This window comes from Aedes albopictus, chromosome 2 (assembly GCF_035046485.1).
Source record: "Aedes albopictus strain Foshan chromosome 2, AalbF5, whole genome shotgun sequence".
NCBI lineage: Eukaryota > Metazoa > Arthropoda > Insecta > Diptera > Culicidae > Aedes > Aedes albopictus.
Genome location: NC_085137.1, coordinates 39,806,029 through 39,827,729, shown reverse-complemented (window position 1 = coordinate 39,827,729; position 21,701 = coordinate 39,806,029). Strand labels below are relative to the sequence as shown.

General features: G+C 36.7%; 2 protein-coding genes across 2 annotated transcripts in view; one reads left to right on the top strand and one right to left on the bottom strand.

The window, feature by feature from the left end:
• The window catches only part of LOC109622949 (hypermethylated in cancer 2 protein-like), a 301,534-nt gene that overhangs the window by 132,866 nt on the left and 146,967 nt on the right, over positions 1-21,701 (top strand). The gene's annotated exons all lie outside the window — the stretch shown is intronic.
• Positions 12,041-16,589, bottom strand: LOC109621816 (zinc finger protein 62 homolog). Its single transcript, XM_062849496.1, has 7 exons — positions 15,406-16,589; positions 15,005-15,334; positions 14,445-14,660; positions 14,026-14,373; positions 13,596-13,883; positions 13,186-13,388; positions 12,041-12,217 (listed from the first exon to the last, which is right to left on the bottom strand). Exons 1-7 carry the CDS (start codon positions 16,557-16,559, stop codon positions 12,195-12,197), a joined length of 2,562 nt encoding a protein of 853 aa, XP_062705480.1. The 5' UTR covers positions 16,560-16,589; the 3' UTR covers positions 12,041-12,194.

The window sequence follows — 21,701 nt, the reverse complement described above, 5'->3', positions numbered from 1 at the left end:
TTGTTGCGGAGGCCAGTCATCCTTTGCGCGATACACCAAAGATTGAAAGCAGCTTTCTTGTTGTGCAGCTTCAATGCTGTAATTCGATTTATTTGATTTATCTTATCTTATTACATAAAATATATACATACATTTTAGTATTTCATTCCGCGCTCTCTAAAGATGCAACCTCCTATCAACAACTTGTTATACTTTGTGCCACTATCTTCTATTCGACCCGTGTTGCCAGTTTCACAGAGCATTTTCATCTCAACAACTCCCACCCGTGAAACTGGTAATTAGGTCAAATTATTTTGTTGCCGGATTCACATGGAATGGATAACGCGATCAAGGGTACGAATGTACGATCATTCAAATTACAAACAATAATACACAGTGCGATCGACCTGAAAGTGCGAGCTATCGCCACTACTGTTTCGCCTTCCACCAGGATCGAAAGTCACATACACAGTATCTACAACACAAAGCTTTGTTTCGCCGAATCCACATTTGTTCGCACTCTCGCATAATGGAAATTGAACGGTCAGTTGTCTTTCCAAAACGTGTCTCTTAACCGTTTGTATTTTAGACCTCTTCATCCTGCGGTTATATTGATTTACGGTTTGGCATGATACATACGGTCTAATAGAAATTGTTTGCGCTAGTAGTGATACAGAAAAAATAGGTTTTTCTTCAGGAACTTCGACAAGACCTATCTGATATGATGATGCTGGATGATGATTGATTGGTTCACTGCTTTGATGGTCAGTTGTACAGACGGGATTGGGCAAAGATTCCAATATTTTGCATGGTTCAACGCCACTAAATTGCCTTTTGATTTCCTCTTTCTTTTTGAGGAAATCCAACTGCATTTTTCTCACAGCTCTCTCAAATTCTGCATCGATTTCAGCAATATCTCGTTCGTATTCTTCATCGATTCGGCGTGCTTCTTCTTCATAAAACTTTCGCCATTGTTTGCTTTCCATTTCTTTATGGATAAGGCTTTGCACTGGATCCATGGTGCACTAACTTCGTCACCATAAAATCATTGAAGTTTGTTGCGGAGGCCAGTCATCCTTTGCGCGATACACCAAAGATTGAAAGCAGCTTTCTTGTTGTGCAGCTTCAATGCTGTAATTCGATTTATTTGATTTATCTTATCTTATTACATAAAAATATATACATACATTTTAGTATTTCATTCCGCGCTCTCTAAAGATGCAACCTCCTATCAACAACTTGTTATACTTTGTGCCACTATCTTCTATTCGACCCGTGTTGCCAGTTTCACAGAGCATTTTCATCTCAACATTACCCTTCTTACACCCATAAGAAGGGTATAAATACCGCTTGGAAAACCGACTTTCGATCCGAGACCCGCAGGGCCGAGTCACATATATCAATCAACTCAGCTCGACGAGTTGAGCAAATGTCTGTATGTGCGTGTGTGTGTATGTGTGTGTGTATGTATGTTACAAAAAAATGTCACTCGCGGATCTCAGTCGTCTGTTGACCGATTTGGGTTCTCTTAGCACGAAATGAAAGCTACAACATCCTAGTAGAACGCTATTGAATTTTATTGTGATTGGACATTTGGTTACAAAGATAGCAGTCGAAGAGTATTTGAGAGTAGTACAATTTAGTTATTTCAGAGATTTTTGACAAAGTGTCTTATTGGATTTCTCAGCCGTCTGTCCACCGATTTAGGTTCTCTTAGCACGAAATGAAGGCTACAACATCCTAGTAGAACGCTTTTGAATTTTTTTTTGATTGGACATTTGGTTACAGAGATATCTTTCGATGGGTATTTGCGAGTAATATTATATATGACTATTTGAAAGACACTTAATTAAGTTATTAATGTAACTCAGTCAATTTCTCAGCCGTTTGCCCACCATTTAAGTTTAGGTTGAGTTCTTTTAGCATCAAATCAAAGCTACATCATCACAGTAGTAAAACTTTCGTTTTTGAGATATCCCACAAATAGTATTTGGGAGCAAAAAAAATGTTCAGATACAAAAATATCGTGGAATGAATTTCTGACCAAAGTCTACGGTCCATTCAAATTTCAGTTTTGTATGGACATAAGTCTACGAGGGGGGGGGGGGGGGGGTGAGATGGTCAAAAATGAGTCTACGTAGTTTATGGACAGCGCCTAATGCGAATGGCTCTTGGGCTTGCTTATGTCATAAGCATTGTATAAATACAGTAGACGTTCGATAATTGCAACATGATTACGTTTCACTCAGCCAACATAATTCAATAACTGTAACCACTGACAGACGTCAACAAGCCATCAAATGACGTTGAATGAACGCTAAATTTATGATTGTTCATTTGGACTTACATGCTCCATGCTCAAGCAACCACGGCGTTGAAGCCTTATTGCATGCAGATATACGGTGTATTTAGAGCAATCATTAATTTACATGCAAACTTAAGGTTGATTTAAAGTGGAAATGGGCAATTATAGAATCAAACTAAGATTATTCTGGTATAATCTTAGAACAGTCGCATAATTGCCAACTCCATTTTAAATCAACCTTAAGTGTTCATGTAAAGTAATGATTGCTCTAAATACACCGTATATCTGCATGCAATAAGGCTTCAGCGCCGTGGTTACTTGGGTGGCGCACCATTTTGACGATCCATAACCCTTAGTACTAAGTACGTGGGAGAAAATCTTTATGACTTATTGGACAAAACAAAATGTAGCTCAATGAATTTCTTATCCATTTGTTAATCAGATCAAAATATTTAGGTGGTAAACAAAAGAAGCAATATTGCAAAATATGTAAGCAAAATTTAATTTTAATGAATCACCTTGGAATCACCTGATTTAATAATTTGATTGCAGAGGAATGAATCAAATTAAACCAATTATAAAATACATCAACACTTTGGAATCCCTCGGCAACAAATGATAATTAGAATCTATTGCGCATTACGTTCACCACTGGACTGCGCACTTAGACTCCATAAGTGCGAAAACGTAAATAAAAGTGCACGATTTCATCAAATCGAGTTGCTGTCTTCAGCGCATTATTTCTTCGATCTTTGCTGAATAAGTGCTCTGAAGACACCGAACTGATTTGCAATTCTGAATTTTTATTTACGTTTTCATAAAACTAGTGCGATAGTGCAGTGATGTACTAAATGCGTAATATTTGTACTATAACTGCAATATTACCTCAATGGACTACCCGCTTTGCGCGCAGCCACAGTTGATCAGCAGGAGTAAATCAATTAAATTTTGTATGGCGAAATGCATCTACACTTGAATTACTTGAAATACAAAGCTTTTCCCGAAAAAATATTTGGTAGGCTTAATAGTGGTCACCATTGTGCACAACCACTACCAAATATTTTTTTCGAATAATGTATTCCACTTCGATAAACTTGCCTTTAGATGCTATTCGCCATATAATATTTTTGCGATTTACTTTTAGCGATTTTTCGCGCATAGAAGCTAGCGCCACATTGGTCTATGCGGAGAGTAGGAAAACAGCCGATGTAGGTAATTCATTGAACATTATCTATTCACGTACAGCAACGACATGATAATTTCTTAGAAAAGTACTTTCTTCAAATAGTATTTTCTAGAATGGCCAAATTGCACAATGACATAAAATTAATATGTTATATACGAAAAATACAGCAATGAACTAACTGCATTGGCTGTTTTCCTACTCTCCGCATCGACCAATGTGGCGCTAGCTTCTATGCGCGAAAAATCGCTAAAAGTAAATCGCAAAAATATTGTATGGTGAATAGCATCTAAAGGCAAATTTATCAAAATGGAACATATTATTCGAAAAAATATTTGGTAGCGGTTGTGCACAATGGTGACCACTATGAAGCCTACCAAATATTTTTTCGGGAAAAGATTTCTATTTCAAGTAATTCAAGTTTAGATTCCTTTCGCCATACAAAATTAAATGGATTTACTCCTGCTGATCAACTGTGGGTGCGCGCCAAGCGGGTAGTCCATTCTTTTGATAAGTGTAAGAAGGGTTCCGTTCACCATAGGTGGATTAAATCAGGTTTTTTGGGATATTTCGGCTTGGCGAAATTCTCGGCGAAATTATTAAATATGTTTCCAGTTCAAAACCGAATTAGCAACATTTTTTCTATGACTTCCGCTGATTTTGCCTTGCGTGTTAAACACAATGTCGGAAGTGGGGCGCTATATACCCGAATAAAAAATACAGTGGAAAAACCGAACGTTGTATTGTAACAGTACTATTTAGAACCATATTGTTACAATAGACACCACTGTAAAAATAAAAATACAAAAACAATAAGATGTAATGTAGACACCATACAGTGAATTGTAAATAAGATTTTTAAAATATAGTACCACAGACAAACAGACGTAACACTCTGATAATTCCCATCGTACTTCGATTTAACGATCTTTTTCAAAATTTGATAGTTGGCCAACTACCCACCTGTGGCGCTCACATCGTTTTTGTTCGAGTTTGACGTTTGCTCACTACCGCCACCTAGTTGATGGTCGGCCAAACATAGTCATTTTAGCATTGGGCGAATATGTTTCCGTGACTATGATTTGAATCGAAAAATGTTCGAAGTGTTACGTCTGTTTGTCTGTGATAGTACAGTCCGGATTCGCTGGTTGGGTCACGACTGCGCCCCGATTAGCGAATCGTGTTCGATCGTTGGGGCGGGCAGCTGACAACTGATCAAAATGCTCTAGACACACGCAAGTGACGAGAAATACGTCACGAAACACTCATATACTTGCACAAACGTTAGGAGCTGCGATGCGACGGCGGTCAGACGTCAAACTCGTTTTGACATCTATTTTGACATTGACAGTGCTTTTTAGTTGGGTTTTGCCCCAACCAGTGAACATTCAACCATCGAGACAGCCCATCTAACGAGCTCTCAACGAGCGAATCGTCACTGTATACAGGTTGTTAAGTATCGTAACAATACAAAAAAAATATTTTTCTCCATATATATATTTTTTTTTTTTTTTTTCGCTGTTCATCGTTCGAAGGGACAACATCGGAAGTAAAACGAGCTTGTGAATTTTTTGATCGCGTCGAAAAATATAGTTGTATATAGATTAAATTTGATTCCCCAAAAGTGTAAATAGTGGTGTAAATAAATTAGTGTTAAGGTTTATCATTTTTTTTTTAGTAAATAAGTGTCTCCATTTAAGTATTTTTTTAGGGTTAAGACGGTTGCAGGTAAGAGGAAAGTTTAGAGGGGGGACTAGTTTGGTTTGAAGGCAAGGTCGTGCAGAAGGTGTTCGAATGGACACGGGAGACGGGGACGGCCGCGGCGGCGATGATCCTTTGAAAAAAGGATTCACAGTCGTCCACGAAAAACGGAAATTGAGATCAGACTACCAGACAAAATACGATTTCGAACATGGCGTCGACACCAAGAGAAACAAGACGATCAACACGACTGAAGAACAAAATGGCGGCTTGAATTCCGGAAACAAAGCACATGACAAATCCCACACAAACACACAGAAACAACACACAGCACAAACAGACAAACAGACTCGACAGAATAAGGACAGAACTGATGCGGTATACAATGATGGTTGGATTAAAAATACAGATTACACAACATTTGTTATTGAACGGGAGAAAATTGAAGGTATTGGTCGTGATGTTTACCCGCATCCGATGGAGGTAGCTAAGATGTTGAAAAACATTAAGGCAGATAACTACAAGGAGATGAAATCAGTAGGTAGGGGTCGGTTTCAACTGACGTTCAATAAACCAAGAGACGCGGAACAGTTGATTAATTCGAAGTTGTTGAAGGAAGAGTTCAAGTTCAAAGTCTACGTACCGGCAATGTTTAAGCAGACAGTAGGGATGGTAAGGGATGTTGCTAAATCGTTATCGGAGCAAGAGATATTGGAGAATATGCATAGTGGTAATATCAAGATAGAGAAAGTAGAAAGAATGATGAAAAAGGTTGAGGATAAGCTGGTACCAACGTACTCGATCAAAATTTACGCGAAGGGTCAATATTTACCAAGATCAGTGGAAATCTATGGACAGGATCGTCTGTGCGAACCATATGTGTTTCCATTGAAAATTTGTTACAAATGTTGGAGGTACGGACATGGACAGAAGTTTTGTAAGGCAAGTTCGGTAAAATGTTGTAAATGTGGAATGGAACATGAAGAAAAGGATTGTAATGCAGCAGAATTGAAATGTATTAACTGTGGGGGAACTCATAAGGCATCTGACAGGGAGTGTCCAGAATGGGAGAGACAGGATAAGATTAGAGTGGAAATGGCGAAGAATAAAATATCGTATTTTGAAGCACAACAGAAACATCCGAAGAAACAAAAGTCAGTACAGAACAGGTTAAACTCGAACAAGGAATTTCCTAGACTGCCGGAAAAAGAATCAGGGAACATCTATGGTGATGAAACGGAAAACGACCATGAAGATGGAGCTTGGGGCTACACAGCAGGGACATCCTGGAGCAGTGTCACCGAAAACGGATTGTTGACTCGAAAGCCAAAGAAAAAGATGACAATTCAGCCAAAAGTTTTTCCTAAAGCCGACCTCTATGAAGAAGCACCGCATGTCTTCAAACCGAATCCACATACAACTTCAGAAACAGAAAGAATGGTACACCGAATCAAACAGGAACTGATCGCACAATTCAATCTGAAAGGAATAGTTGATAAAATCAAAGCTATTCAGGATACTATTCTGAAAAGCACCAATAAAACGGAAAACATAGAACAGGACTTAGTACTAATCAACATAAGTAATCAGTTAAATTCAATTTTAAATCCGGAAATCTGCTATGAAAATGAAATAGAAACAAACAATAATGGACCAGAACAAACACAGAAATCTAAGAATCATTCAGAATAACGTAACAAGCATCAGACCTACAGACACTCGAGAATTGATAAAGAACTATCTAAGTAAAGAGAACATAGATCTAGTAATATTAAGTGAAATATGGCTTAAACCAGAAGAAACATATAAATTTCCAGGGTATAACTTTTTGAAGGAAGCCAGGCCCTCCGGTTATGGGGGTGTGGGCTTCCTTATTAAAAACGACATATCAATAAAACAGTTTAAATTACCTTCACTTAACCCAGTCGAAGCTATTGCAATAGAAACTTTAAATACAATCCCTAAAATGCTAATAATTTCAATATATATACCGCCTCAACCGGTTAATAATAACGACATAAAAACCCCTTTAAAAAAACTACTAGATATTATAGAACAGCAAAACAAACCCACTATAATAGCAGGAGATTTTAATGCTCATAACAGATTATGGAACCCCTTACACCCCAACTGTCCTAGAGGTGAATTGATAGAGCATTTACTTGAGGGCAGAGATTTAGTTTTATTAAATGATGGAGCGAGTACGTTAATCAAACCACCAGACACAATTCCGTCAGCAATCGATCTTACCTTCGTATCACCTGTCATAGCTTGCAAATCAGACTGGACAGTACTGGACCTAGACTTTTTCAGCAACCATAAAATCATCAAACTAGAAATCGAAAGCGCAGCAAATGTCAGTCAATCCCAATCAGAATACCTAAACAAAAATCAAGCAATAGAAAAAATAAATAAAATTCAACCCCACATGATTCATACAATAGAAGACATTTCACCGATTTTTGCAGAACAAATAAATTCTTCAAAATATAATCTGAATAAAGGAAAAATCAAAAAAGTACCTAAACCTTGGTGGACTAAAGAAATCGAACAACTACTCAACTCAAAAAATAAAAAACTCAAAGAATTTTATAAAAATCAAACTTTTGAAAACTTTACGAACTTTAAAAAAGAAAGAGCAATATTGAAAAGAAAGATAAGAAGTGAAAAGAGGAAATGCTGGAAAGAACTCATTAACTCCATAAATCCGGACATGACACAGAAAGAACTATGGAATACTGTCAAGATGATCGGGGGTGGTCGCCCTTCTAAGAATAACATAATCCTATTGAATGACCAACACTTAGCGACACAATTCATGAATCAGAACTTTCCAACAATAGTAAATGAAATTAACTACACTCCATTACCAACCCAAAACTACATAAAAATTAATTTCAAGGACATTAGACAGACAATTTACTCAAAAAAAGATCACTCTACCCCAGGACCAGACCTTCTATCATTTTACATACTAAAGCGGATTAATCTTAACTTACAAATAAGAATTACAGAGTTACTTGAGGAAGTCCTTAACTCGGGTAATATACCCGAGGAATGGAGATCCATCAAAATAATACCATTACTTAAAACAAGTAAAGACCCCAACCAGTGGAACTCATACAGACCGTTAGCGATGATGAATGTCTTACTAAAACTTATAAATTGTACCGTCAAACAAGAACTTTCAACTTTCATTAGTAAAAATAATATCCTCCCAGTTAATTCATTTGGATTCAAGAAACACACAAGTGCAATAAATTGTGTTAATTACCTAGTTTCTATGGTCACACACTCTAAAAGAGAAGGTTTGGTCATGGTAGCTACATTTCTTGATTTGTCAAAGGCTTTTGACAACGTCAATGTTGATAAACTTTTAGAAACCCTTCGAAATGAGAATATTCCCAATCATTTAGTGAATTGGGTTTATCATTATTTAAAAAACAGAAAAACGATATTACTTTTAAATGATGGTACTGAAATAACACAAATTACCAACAGCGGACTTCCACAAGGATGTCCGCTGTCCCCTATTCTATTTAACCTTTACACTAAAGTTGTACACAAAATAATTCAAGAGGACGGAACTTTAATTCAATTTGCAGACGATTTCACTGCCGTTATACAAGGTTTTAGTATAGCTGTTGCAGCTAACAAAATGAACACCTTTCTCTCGAAGTTAAACTTGGAATTCAAAAATTTAGGCTTTGAATTAAATCCGCAAAAATCAGCTTCAATAGTTTTTACCAATAAATATAACCCTAACATAGACATTCATTTAAATAATACCTCAATACCAATAGAAGAGAGCCACAAATTTTTAGGAATCATAGTAGACCATAAACTAAATTTTAAATATCAGATCGAGCAAATGTGCATCAAAGCAAAACAAAAGGTAAATATACTCAAAATGATATCGAGGAAACGTAGTGGCGCACATCCCGAACAGATGCTAAAAATTACTAAAGCTATAGTCAGATCTCTTTTGGATTATGGAATAACAATAGTAGCAGCAGCAGCAAAAACAAACTTTGAAAAGTTAGATACAGTATATTTGTCAGCATTAAGAACATCCATGAGATACTTGAAATCCACTCCCAATCATGTCGTTTTATTCGAGACTGGTGAAATGCCTTTAAAATTAAGAGCAGAAATTCTTGCTTCGAAAGAGGTAGCTAAAACAATATATTTCAATAATAGTCCTATAATTAGTCATCTCACAGAACTGATGCAAATAGATTTTTTACCTAGACACATTTCATATATAGAAAAGATAGCTTCAGTAAACAATTTCCATTACTCACAGCTTGCTCAAAACATAGTTTTAAAATCACCTTCCACCTTCCAAACCAAACTTAAAGTGAAAGACTCGATAAAAAATCTGAAAAAGGCAAATGTTAGCATAGAAATTCAAAAACAGATGGTAGCAGAACTGATAGAAACTAGTTATGCAAACACATATCATATTTATACGGACGGTTCTCTCATGGATACAATCCCTGGTTTTGGTTTTTATGACCCAGTAGAAAGAATATCCTTCAGTTATAGGCTTAAAACTGGCTTCACAATAATGAACACTGAAATAGCAGCAATAATCAAAGCAATAGAATACGCTAATAATAAAAATGCTAAAGAGTTGACAATATTCACAGATTCAAAAAGCGCTTGTTCATTATTGAACAACTCACAACAAACAGATAACTATTTAATTAAAAAACTTATTAACTTAGTTGAGGATTCATGTATAGATAAAGTTTTTATTCAGTGGATCCCAGGGCATATAAATTTGTTAGGAAATGACAGGGCAGACAGAGCAGCTAAGTTAGGAACTACACGAACGACAATAGAACAAATAAACTTCACCTTACAAGACTTGATCAATATACTTAAAATGGAAACGGTAACCATCTGGCAGGATCAATATACGCAAATTTCATCCGATAAAGGTAAATTTCACTTTGAATATGCAAAAAATATAACTTTAAAACCGTGGTTCAAACACTTCAACTTCGAAACGCTAGACACCATCATGCTATCACGAATCAGATCTGGACATATGGCCACGAAAGACAGATTAGCAAAATGGAATTTAATTCCGAATGACCGATGTGACGATTGCTCAATCACAGAAGATTTAGAACATCTTTTGTACGACTGCCCAAATTATCATTCGATTAGAACCCAATATCAAGATTTAATAAATAGAGTTCCGATTCAGCAAATTCTGGCAAAAAATAGTAAATCCAATTACACTGCAATAGTCGAATACCTTAAAACAATTAATAAAAATGTTTGAGATTTTGTATTAAATTCGCATTGTTTGTAAAATTAAATAAAGTGATAAGTCTGAACATAAATTTAAAACCAGCTACTTAAAAGCACAACAGGGGAATCAAATTTCGCGTTCGGTAAATACGATTAACTTGGCAACACAATTCACAAGACTTGGCTTTATGGATCGATAGGTCTGAGCCAGATGACAGCTAGAAGAAAAAAAAAAAATATATATTTTTTTTGAAAAACCATATTGCCCGTTGTGAAGATTTATAGATTCCGACGCAAATAAATGATTACGCTCATTTTCAGCGTAGTATAACGAACCATTTCATTTCAATACACTTTATTGTAGCTGATACACTATATGGTGCAGGAATGGTTTTCACCAAACACCCTATGGTTAGTTTTTATCCGAGTGGTGACTGCTGACAACGAGACCAGCAGAGAAGTTCAGAGACGCATTGTGGCAAGAATTCGAGCATACTTTGGACTCTGCAGAACTCTACGATCGTACAAAGTTCGCCGTCACACTAAGTTAACCATCTATCACAGACAAACAGACGTAACACTTCGAACATTTTTCGATTCAAAACATAGTCACGGAAACATATTCGCCCAATGCTAAAAGGACTATGTTTGGCCGACCACCAACTAGGTGGCGGTAGTGAGCAAACGTCAAACTCGAACAAAAACGTTGCGAGCGCCACGGTTGGACAGTTGGCCAACTATCAAATTTTGAAAAAGACCGTTAAATCGGTGTACGATGAGAATTATCAGACTGTTACGTCTGTTTGTCTGTGCATCTATACAAAACGCTGATTAGACAGTGATCACTGTCTCGAGTCCTCTGTGGGCACGAAACATGGACTCTACGTGCAGAGGACCAACGCGACCTTGGAGTTTTCGAACGGAAGGTGTTACGTACCGTCTACGGCGGAGTATTGTGGATTTACCGGCTACTTGTATTCTACCGGTCGCTTCAGTATGGCCTCCAAAGTAGCCGTTTTATAAAACAAGTAATTTAAAAATGATTTTTAACATTTTTATTGTATGCGCTATTCCTCGTTGCCACTAGCTACTCAGGGACATTCACTTTTCGACAATCAAGTCGATTTTTATATGAAAACGGCTACTTTGTAACATCTACTTAAGTAACCGGTAGAATACAAGTAGTCGGTAAATCCACAATACAGATGGAAGACGGGACTTGAAGAAGGTGAATGAACCGCGAGTTGCATATGCTGCTAACAGAACCAGTTCTAGTCCACATCGTGAAAATTGGGAGGCAACGCTGAGATGGTCACGTCATCAGGATTTCGGATAGCAACCCGCGATTAAAATGGTTCTCGAGAATCATCCGACCAGTACCTACAAGAAGACGTGGTGCAGAGCGTGCTAGATGGGTCGATCAATAGTGTGGAGGACACCATGGACGTAGTCGAATGGAGATGACTCCTACTTATAGAAGAGGTCCCTCAGGCCTTAGTCTGACCGGTAAGGTAAGTAGCGGTGAACTCAGGCAAATTTACGGAAATACATACGATGATTCATTTGAATGTGAAGAAATTTTGAATTAGAGAACTGGAAAAAGAATATTTGAACGAAACTTCAAATTACGCATTTTTATTCTGGTATTTATTTTGTTTCATATAGGTACTGATCAAGGTACAGACACCACGTGTATTTTTGATTTGCCAGCATAAATAATTCCTGAATTATATTCACGTAGCAAATATTAAAATAAGTGCGTCACTCTCTTCTTCGTTTTGCGTCTGAAACAGAAAAAAAGTAATTAGACGGTGTAAATGATTATTATAATCGTTAGAAAAAGCTATCAGTAGAGGAACACTAAACATGAAAATGGATTACTGCACGATTTTTTTTCTGGCCTGCTTCCTCTCACACTTGTCACGGTATCGGCACCTCTCAAACGTCAAATTTTCTGTGAGAGTAAGCAGGCCAGAATAAATTCGTGCAGTGGACCATTAGCGTGGGACACCAAAAGAGATTTTACTCCTGTATACTTTTTGAGTTCCATTTTGGTCCCATAGCAACTGTGCAAAATTTCAGCTCGATCGTAGAAACTATATTCTACCGCCAGGCATTTTAAGTTTTCATACGATTTACTATGGGGGAAATAACTTTTTCAAAGAAAAATCGCCACAGGTTGCCCCTTAACCCCTAAAAATAAATCGATAAATGATTTCTGTTGGAAATTTTACGAGAAACCAACCCTCCGAAGACCGCAAAGCGATCTAAGGCCTGTGGAAAAAGTTATTGACTGAAAACCGAATGGCATGCCAACGCTGTTTAACATGTAAGGAATAACAATAAATAATAAAATCTCGTCATTTCATCGATCGGGGGAGGCTTAATAACTTTTTCCACGAACGTCGCATCGGTTTGCGGTCTACGGAGGTCTGATTCCTCATGAATATTTCTACAGAAATCATTCATCAACTTATTTTTAGGGATCTAGGGGTGACTCCTAGCGATTTTTCTTTGCAGAAGTAAAATTTCCCCATAGTAAATCGTATGAAAAACTAAGAATGGCGGGCGCTAAAATATAGTTTTTCCGATCGATCTGAAATTTTGCACAGTTGATATGGGACTAAAGTGGAACTCAAAAAGTATACAGGAGTTAGAGTTTTTCCAATTTTTGTATTTTCCCATATAAACCGTGTACCAGGCTAGTGGACCATAGGTATTACGTTTGACGGTTATCGCGCACTTGTCTTACCGCTCCTAGTTTTCACATTTCTCTGAGGTTGCTTCCGACCTCCCGCTTTCTGGGCTGTCTCGCTTTCAGTAGGTTGATCGTCTCTGTCGACATCTTTCTGGCCAGATTGTTCTACACTTCCAACGGATTCATCGGGCTTGGAAGCACTACTGATGGTTGGTTGGTTTTCATGCCTGTGGGTCATATGCTCCCAAAGCTTCACACTGGAAGGAAAAAACGTTATAAAGGTGCTGTTAGACTGTTTGTCATTATGCCAAACATTTGCCATTGAAGTCCGACATTTATCCAAGGTTGCTATGATTCACGTTGTGTTGTTCATTTGTTGGACTTGTTTGGCCAAATATTTGTCACGTCTAATGGGACCTTAAGGCTTTTTTTAAATTATTATTACAGCACCAAATCGTTCTTACCGTATCGGAAACACTATATCACAAATGTGACACTTGTATTCCACCGATGCATGAACAACTCTAAAGTGCAAATCTTTCTGCGTCTGCGTTTGGAACATTTTGTTGCATTTCGGACAGGGAACGGTTCGTTCTTCGCTAAGAGATTTCCGCTTGATATGCCCAATGGTTACGTGCGCGTACAAGGCCTTCCACGTGGGATAGATTTTGTGGCATTCATCACACTCAAAATCTTTGATAGTATCCGATTGCAACTTGTCGTGGCCCCTCATGTGCATATTTCTTTGTTTTCTGAAATATACAAATACAACATTATATTTGATCTTTAGCAGATTTTTTCCTGGGTTTTTCATGTTCATCATTTTTCGTTAGCTTTCACATTTAAATTGAAATTGTGTTATTTACACAGCTTAGTTGTATCAAACATACATACCTGTAAGCGAAACACTTATCGCAAACGGGGCATTTGAACCGTTTCGGTTTGTGTAGGTACCGTTTGTGACGATATAGCAGTACTAGTGTTTCGAAAGATTGCTCGCATATATCGCATGGAAAAGGCAGTTCAGTAGAAGGCTTCGCACATTTTTTTGTTCCCACGTTAGTTGGTTTGTTTGTTTTTCTGTTTTTACTACCTGATTCATTCTTCTTCGTTCCATCAGCATTATTGTTCTTTCGATTCGTTACTTTGTCTTTTTTGGGTGCCAGCTTCCTCAACACCTGGAAGTCCTCCTTGGTGTGTTCACGTGCTGTATGAGTCTTCATGTGCCTATTAAGAAGCTCTCTAGAATTGGATAGAATACACTGACAAATGTAACGACTGGTGAGTAATGTAATAGAATGAATGAACATTACCTCAAAGGAAATTGATACCCGCATATTTCGCATTCGTAAGTATTGTTCTTATGCTTCACTTGAGTGTGAGTCCAAAGGGCAGCATGCGTCACGTACGTATTTGGACAAAATTCGCACTTGAAAGGTCTCGGAAGAGGTTTCCCATCGCTCGGTGGTTTCGCACGCTGGCGTTCTTCAGGTGATTGATGTGTTCTGAGATGTTTTCTCAGTACAGCACTGCAAAACGAATAAATTATTCCGGTTTTTTTTTCAGTGAGCTATTAAATAATTATTTTTAATGATCACCAGTTTCAGATTAGAACTTTTTTCGAATTTTCTATATAATTTAGGGGCTTGACAATTTTAACATTTGAAAACGACAATTATCATTAAAAATCAACTCTTTCGGTAATGGTATTTGCCGCGGCTACGGGCTATAGGCATATTTATAAGACACTTTTCAGCTGACTTTGGGGGGGATGGGGTTCGATATATCTTCTTTGAAACATGATGTCATGTGAAAAGACCTATTGTTGTTGCAGGCTGTCGAACCTCGGTTGGAGTTCTACAAGATTACTTACTTGCTGTAGCAGGGTCTTCCACATATGTGACACTCAAGTCTCATTGGTCTATGATATTTCTTGTGATTAGATAAGCTCCACACATTTGGAAACACCTTATCACATTCATCGCACTTGCTTTGTTTGTTGTAGTTTTTCGTCCGTCGCGAGTGTTTATACTTAGTAAAAATTGCATCATTTTTCAATAAATCGGAGTCTTTTATATTCTTGATATTTTTTCCACTTTTGTCGGGCTCATTTTCATTCGAGGACGACTTGTTTTCATCTATCCATTTCTGTTTTAAATTTTTCAAATGTTTTTTGCTGTACACATGCTGTGTCATACCTGCACTGCAATAGAAGAAAATATTGAAGAAAAATCACAACAAACATGCATATATGAGCCCAGCTGCCCAGCTTACCGTAGAGTATACTGTACGTCGCAAACGTCACATTTATGATTCTTGGGACCATGTATGATCCTTCTGTGGCGCAGCAGTATTTTCGCAGTTGCGAATGATTTAGGACAAAAATCGCACTGGAATGGTTGAGTTTCGTTAGCAGCACGTGTTTCGACGCCAACTGATAGGTTGGAGGTTGTCACATTTTGCTCATTGGAGTTAGCTTCGATTGGTTTGTCTGAATTCGCCTCGGTATTGGCGGTCGGTTTGAGACGCTGCATTGCTTTGTGATATTTCTTGTGATTGTATAGATCCCTATACATCGAAAATACATTATCGCATTCTTCACATGGATATTCTTGCTGTTTAGGTTCGTCTTTTAATCTGTGATATTTCACGTGACTGATGTATTTGCCCCTAGTCGCATAAGTTTTATTGCATATATCGCAATGATTGTTTGTCAGTTGCTTCAGGTCCTGGTCCTTTGTCTGCATGAATGTAGTCTTTGTCGATTTCTTGACACTCCTGTTTGATCTGTGATTTTTCATGTGACTATTTAATTTCGACTTATTCGAGTATACTATATTACATTTATCGCACCGATATTCTGTTTTCTTCTTATGCTTCTGCTCCTTTGTCTGTTTTTGTTCTTGCTTCACCTGCTGTTCTTGTCCATTTGTCTGTTCTTGTTCCTCTCCTTGTGTCAGTTCCGGTTCAAGCTTTCCTTCTTGTTCCTGTTCCTGTTTTTCTTCCAGTTCGTTTTCACCTTCTTGATCGGAGGCTGAATCGTCGGAGCTGAAGGCTGGCATGCTGGATTCCTCATCGGATTGTTTTCCGTCGTAATTCTTGTCATGGGTCGCCTTATGGTTCTTCAATTTGCATTGCCGATTAAATGTACGACCACATTCTGAACAAGCGTATCTCCCGTCCTCATTCTGCTTATAATCATGGTCATCTTTCTCATCATTGTCATCATCATCCTCATCATCAACATCACCAGATGCTTGTTCAGATTGATCAGACTTATCGGTGTTTGTTTTTTCTGACATTGTGTTGCTTGTCACACTCGACGAAGAATCACTTTCGCTGCCACTGATTCGAATTTTTTCCACTTTATTTAAATGTCTCTTGGTATCGCAATGTTTCAGCAACTCTTCCCTGCATTTAGAAAGCATTACAGTCAGGGCCGGATTTACAAATGTGGGGGCCCGGGGCCACAGTGTTGTGGGGGCCCTTTTTATAGGATATATTTTTGCCCATATAGGAAAAAAAATCCAAAAAATATTAACCCTCTAATACCCAAATTTTTGATTTTGATCTATATATCATTTTTCGTCATCTAAAATCGATTTAAACATATTTTGAAAGATGATTCTTTTTAATTCTCGATTTCGTGAATTTCAGTTTTTGATTTTTCTAATTTTTATTTTTGAACATCCCCACACTTTTATATTTTTCCTGGAAGCCAATTTGGGGAACGGATTTTTTGAGATTAAATCATTTTGAGATTTCATGATTATTGTTGAAAAATTATTATTTTAAATTTTTTTCACAGAAAATTTTATTTTCCGTGTAATTTTAAGGGAAATAATTTTAGTTATTTTAGATTCCCTTAAACTATTAAACAAGGATAGAATGATTTGGGAAAAATTTAAAATATGTTAATTGTAGCGATTCAATACAAAATAAACAATGACTTCTAAAATGTGACTGGAACATCAATTTTTCAATGATTTAAAAAAATGTAAATACGCTTCAAAATACACCAAAAACTATTTTGAGATATACAAAACAGTTCTGAATATCAGCCAAAAATATAAAAAAGTTGATTTTCTACGAAACAAAAATTACAAAAATGCTCAAACTATACCCCGTCTAAAGGCGAGATTGGGTATTAGAGGGTTAATCATTCTTACATATATTGCATTTTATATTAGTTGCTAGAGTTTCAAGCAAAACTTCGAAAAAAAAAAATACTCACATGTCAATTTGCATGGCAGTTAGCAGCTAAACAAACCATGTATTCATTGCACCAACCGAGAGTATGCGTTCAATAGAGCTTGCTGACGTTTATTCGCCTTTCTCTTTCAACCATGTAGACGAAATAGGATTTGTTGTCATCAGGAAAGTTTTCCCGATGAAAACAAATCCCATGCCGCCTGCATGCTTGAAAGAGAGAGGTGAATAAACGTCAGCAAGCTCTATAATGTTGTTTTCGTTAGCGGTGGCAAAACCCAATCTAGGGAAAAGCGGTGTGAGCATATTTTGGTGGATCAAAAAATTTTAGGTGGGAGTATATTACGGGGCCAAATCCGCAATATCATTATGAAATGTCGTTGTGAAAAAAAAAATGAATCTAGAATTATAAGCAGAACTAGGAAATAAATTTCTAGTATTCAAAATTTGTCGCACAATCGGTGGTGTTGTTTTTGCGAAAACCAAAAAGAATTTCTAATGGATCAATGCTGCATTCTCTGGAGAAGATGCTGGTCGATCACTATTAAGAATTAACACTTAACAAAAACATGTTCCAACACGACTGCTAGGGCAGGTTCTGGCGACCTCCAAAAATAATTTTCAACAAAACTTTACAATCAAAGAGGAAATTTTTATAAAAATAATGCTGAAGAAATTTCAAAAAGAATCCATGCTAAGCTCTTTTTGGATTTTCTGAATTTATTTTCAATAGAATTTTCAATTAAATTTTTCAAAAATCTTTGGCAGAAATGTCAGGTTTTTTTGCCATTTTTAGTCGATTTCTTCACAAATGCATTTATTTCAATCAGCAAATCTTTCAACTTAAAAAATGCGGATTGAAACACTTCAAAATAATCAGAAAATCATCGAAAATTCATGCTAGATTTCCTCTAAAACATGTTTCAACGGTTTTGATGTTTTCAATTTGAGTCAGTTGAAAGCTGTCTAAGTAATCAAACTCAAGAGAACCCAAATAAAAAATTAAGAAAAGAAATGAAAAAAAAAAAACATTTACTTTAACTCTATGAGAAATTGTTTAATATATTTCCAAAAAAAACTTCAGGCAGAATAAAAGAAAACCAATATAGCAAGAATTCTTCGGAATTCAGTCGAAGATTTTCTTCAAGATCCGGTAATTTTTTAAACAATTGCATAAAAATAAAAATGTTGATAAGTTTTTGAGGCCAAAATCATGATTTCATAAATATCTGGACAAATAGTTGCAGTCTTTCTCGAAAAATCACAACATATTGCATACATCTTGTCAGTCGTAGACGGTAATTTGAAGATCTAATAACAAAAATCAAATCAAGGGAAGTTTCTTGCACTATTATTTTTTCATACTTCACATTTTTTTTCGTGAAGTGGAATTTTGTGGGGGTCCCTAAAATGTGGGGGCCCGGCTCTGATTACAGTAGAAACAGTAGATTTTTTGGAAGGGGGGGGGTCTGGATGGATGTGATTTTCAGGGTGCAGCTGCATGGACGTCAGTTATATGCATATAAATATTATAATACGAACCTTATTCTAAAATCTGAAGAAAGTTTACATACTCGTGCGAAAAAGGATTTGAAAATTGGCTGCGAACTGTCGCGAACACTATAGAATCTTCGTGAACATTTTTGCTCGGGCACCTCACAGGCGTCCGACGTTGACCTAGCTGCCACGACCACGTGAGTGGCAACGAACGAACCGCAGCGAGTTCAGCGATGAACTTTGAGTTCACTCGCACAGTGGGGTCAACTCTCACCAACTTCTAGTAGCCGTAGTGCGCATTTGAGTTTTTTCTTTGGTTTTCAATAAGAATTTTAATTTATATTGATACACATGCATTGCAGGCATTGACCAATATTTTTGTAATTTCATCGAGAAAGCATGGTGAAATACATTGTACAAATTCTGAACTGGGTAGCATTTGATAAACGTGGACCCCGATTTGGTGCACTCATATCGCAGCAAGCGGGATTGAAATTTAAATCTTGCTGTAAAAGTGAAATTTTTATCGCACAAGAAGAACACACAATTTCGAGTTAAGGAACACGTGTTGAAATTTAAAACTGAAAATTCTCAATCTCTTGACTGAAATATCTTTTGGGTGATATTGAAGGTTTTGAACTTTTCATGTTGAAATTTTTGGTAATTAAACAATACTGTAAATCTAATACATACCAGCGGGTAACCCTGATAAAAAGTATCATAAAAATACGATAAATTTTATTGTTACAACACCATTTTTCGAAAAATATTCACCATTAATCGTATTGTAATTTACACAGCACACTCACCATCACTTCTATTGTTCTATACCATTCGGCGAATGGTAAATGGCACTTTTACAATAAAAAATGGTGGTCGTTATGTATCTTAACCATAAAATTTTGAGAAAATTTTCATACACTTTTTCGCGAAAAACAATAGAATGTATTGTGTTTTTATGAGACATTTTAAGGGCAATTCTCAAAAGAAAACAATATATCTTAATGTTTTTCATTGATCTTACAATACAAATACAAATAATTGAATGGCGTCAAATGAATCGTTGTTACAATAAAAATACAATAATATTTGTTGTTATTTGTATGCAGTTTTCGCTTTTGAAAATCCATAGAATTTATATTTCCCGCTAACATTTATATCCAGCATTTACGAGCACTAACGGCCGCCAGAATAATATGCACATTTTATGATAAGAATCAAAAACTCTGATGTCTGTCTGGTATGTATTGCTTGGCAGCTGTTGATAAGATCTATCTTCAATCTTTTCAAATAACTGCCAAATATCACAAGTCAGACCTCAGGTCGTATGATCCATACCATAAATCGTTCACAATTTATGTGGCCATTAGTATCTGTAAATGCTGGAGAAAAATGTTACCGAGAAATATGAATTCTTTGGGTTTTCAAAGGCGAAATCTGCTTTCATAACAACAAATATTATTGCATGTTTATTTTAATATTGGTTCAATTGATCCCATTAAACTAATTGTATTTGTATTGTTATCAATGGCAGTTTACTATTTACTAAATTGGAAAACATTAGAAAAATCATTGTTCATCTTTTTCTTGTCGTAACATCCTCACTTGGCTAAACCTGCTTTTCAGCTAGTTTTCTACTTCCTCAGTACTTCCTCAGTTGTTCATTGAGAGCTTCCTCTGCCAACACGGCTTGACGTCTGTCAGTCGTTGAAGTTTTAGCGAATAACATTCGATAACCGAAACATCTACTGTACTCAAATTCAAAACGAAAATTATAAAAAAAAATATGTCAAGTGATTTTGTATTTGATTATACAAACATGATCCAAGCAACAATAATATTTATTGTTATTTATTTGTTACGAATTATTTTTAAGTGTAATTGAGAAATAAACTATTTTTAATAAAAAGTCCATGAGAACTTTGCAGGCACTTTTGCAACTATTTAAAAACAACTTAACACTTATGTGGCCGGCAGGGTACCCGGGTACCTTTTTCAATTTCAAATCTCGATATTTTAATGGTTATTGAGACTAGGATGTTGGAACTCTGTTAGATCTTAGAACTCGTGAATATACATGGTCATGGGTTGACCAAATTTTAAAGTGAGGAGGGGCAGGGGGAGGGGATCCTGCATTTTTTTATTACGTGGAAGGCCGGCAGGGTACCCGGGTACCCACGAAATTGAAATGATCATATCTCCGTCAATTTCTCATCGATTTTGGAAATTTTTAGCTCATTCAATTCAGAAACTCATCATCTATCGGGAAAATATTTGGTTAGACCGATCTAATCACCGTGGTTTTCGGAAAATCCATATTTTTGGGAGCATGTCCTTATACCATATTGAAACCCACATTGTTAAGGCTAGGATACCTTAAAGTGTTTATGGTCAACCATGGCCTCACGGGAAGCGTGTTCCGAAATCACAGTTTCAAAGTCAACACGTTTTATGATTCCCTGCCGGTCAGATACAATATGCCAAAGCAATTTTACGATGCTTGGAACCGAAATTGCTACTAACCTACCGAAAATCCCGTATATTCTATTGTATAAAAACATGGATCCGGAAATCCGGATTTTCCGGTACCTATGGTGATCGGACCGGTCCAACCAAATACGATCTCGATAGATAATGAGTTTCTGAGTTGAATGAGGCAAAAACTTTCAAAATCGGTGGAAAAATCGCTGAGATATGATCATTTCCATTGCGTGGGTACCCGGGTACCCTGCCGGCCTTCTACGGGTGTTTTTTTTTGCTGGCCACACTACGGTTAAATTAATTTTTACTGATAGTAACTTTAAATTATTATAGAACTATTGAAAAACAATCGAATCAATTAGTCACTAATAAAGCTAATGTTC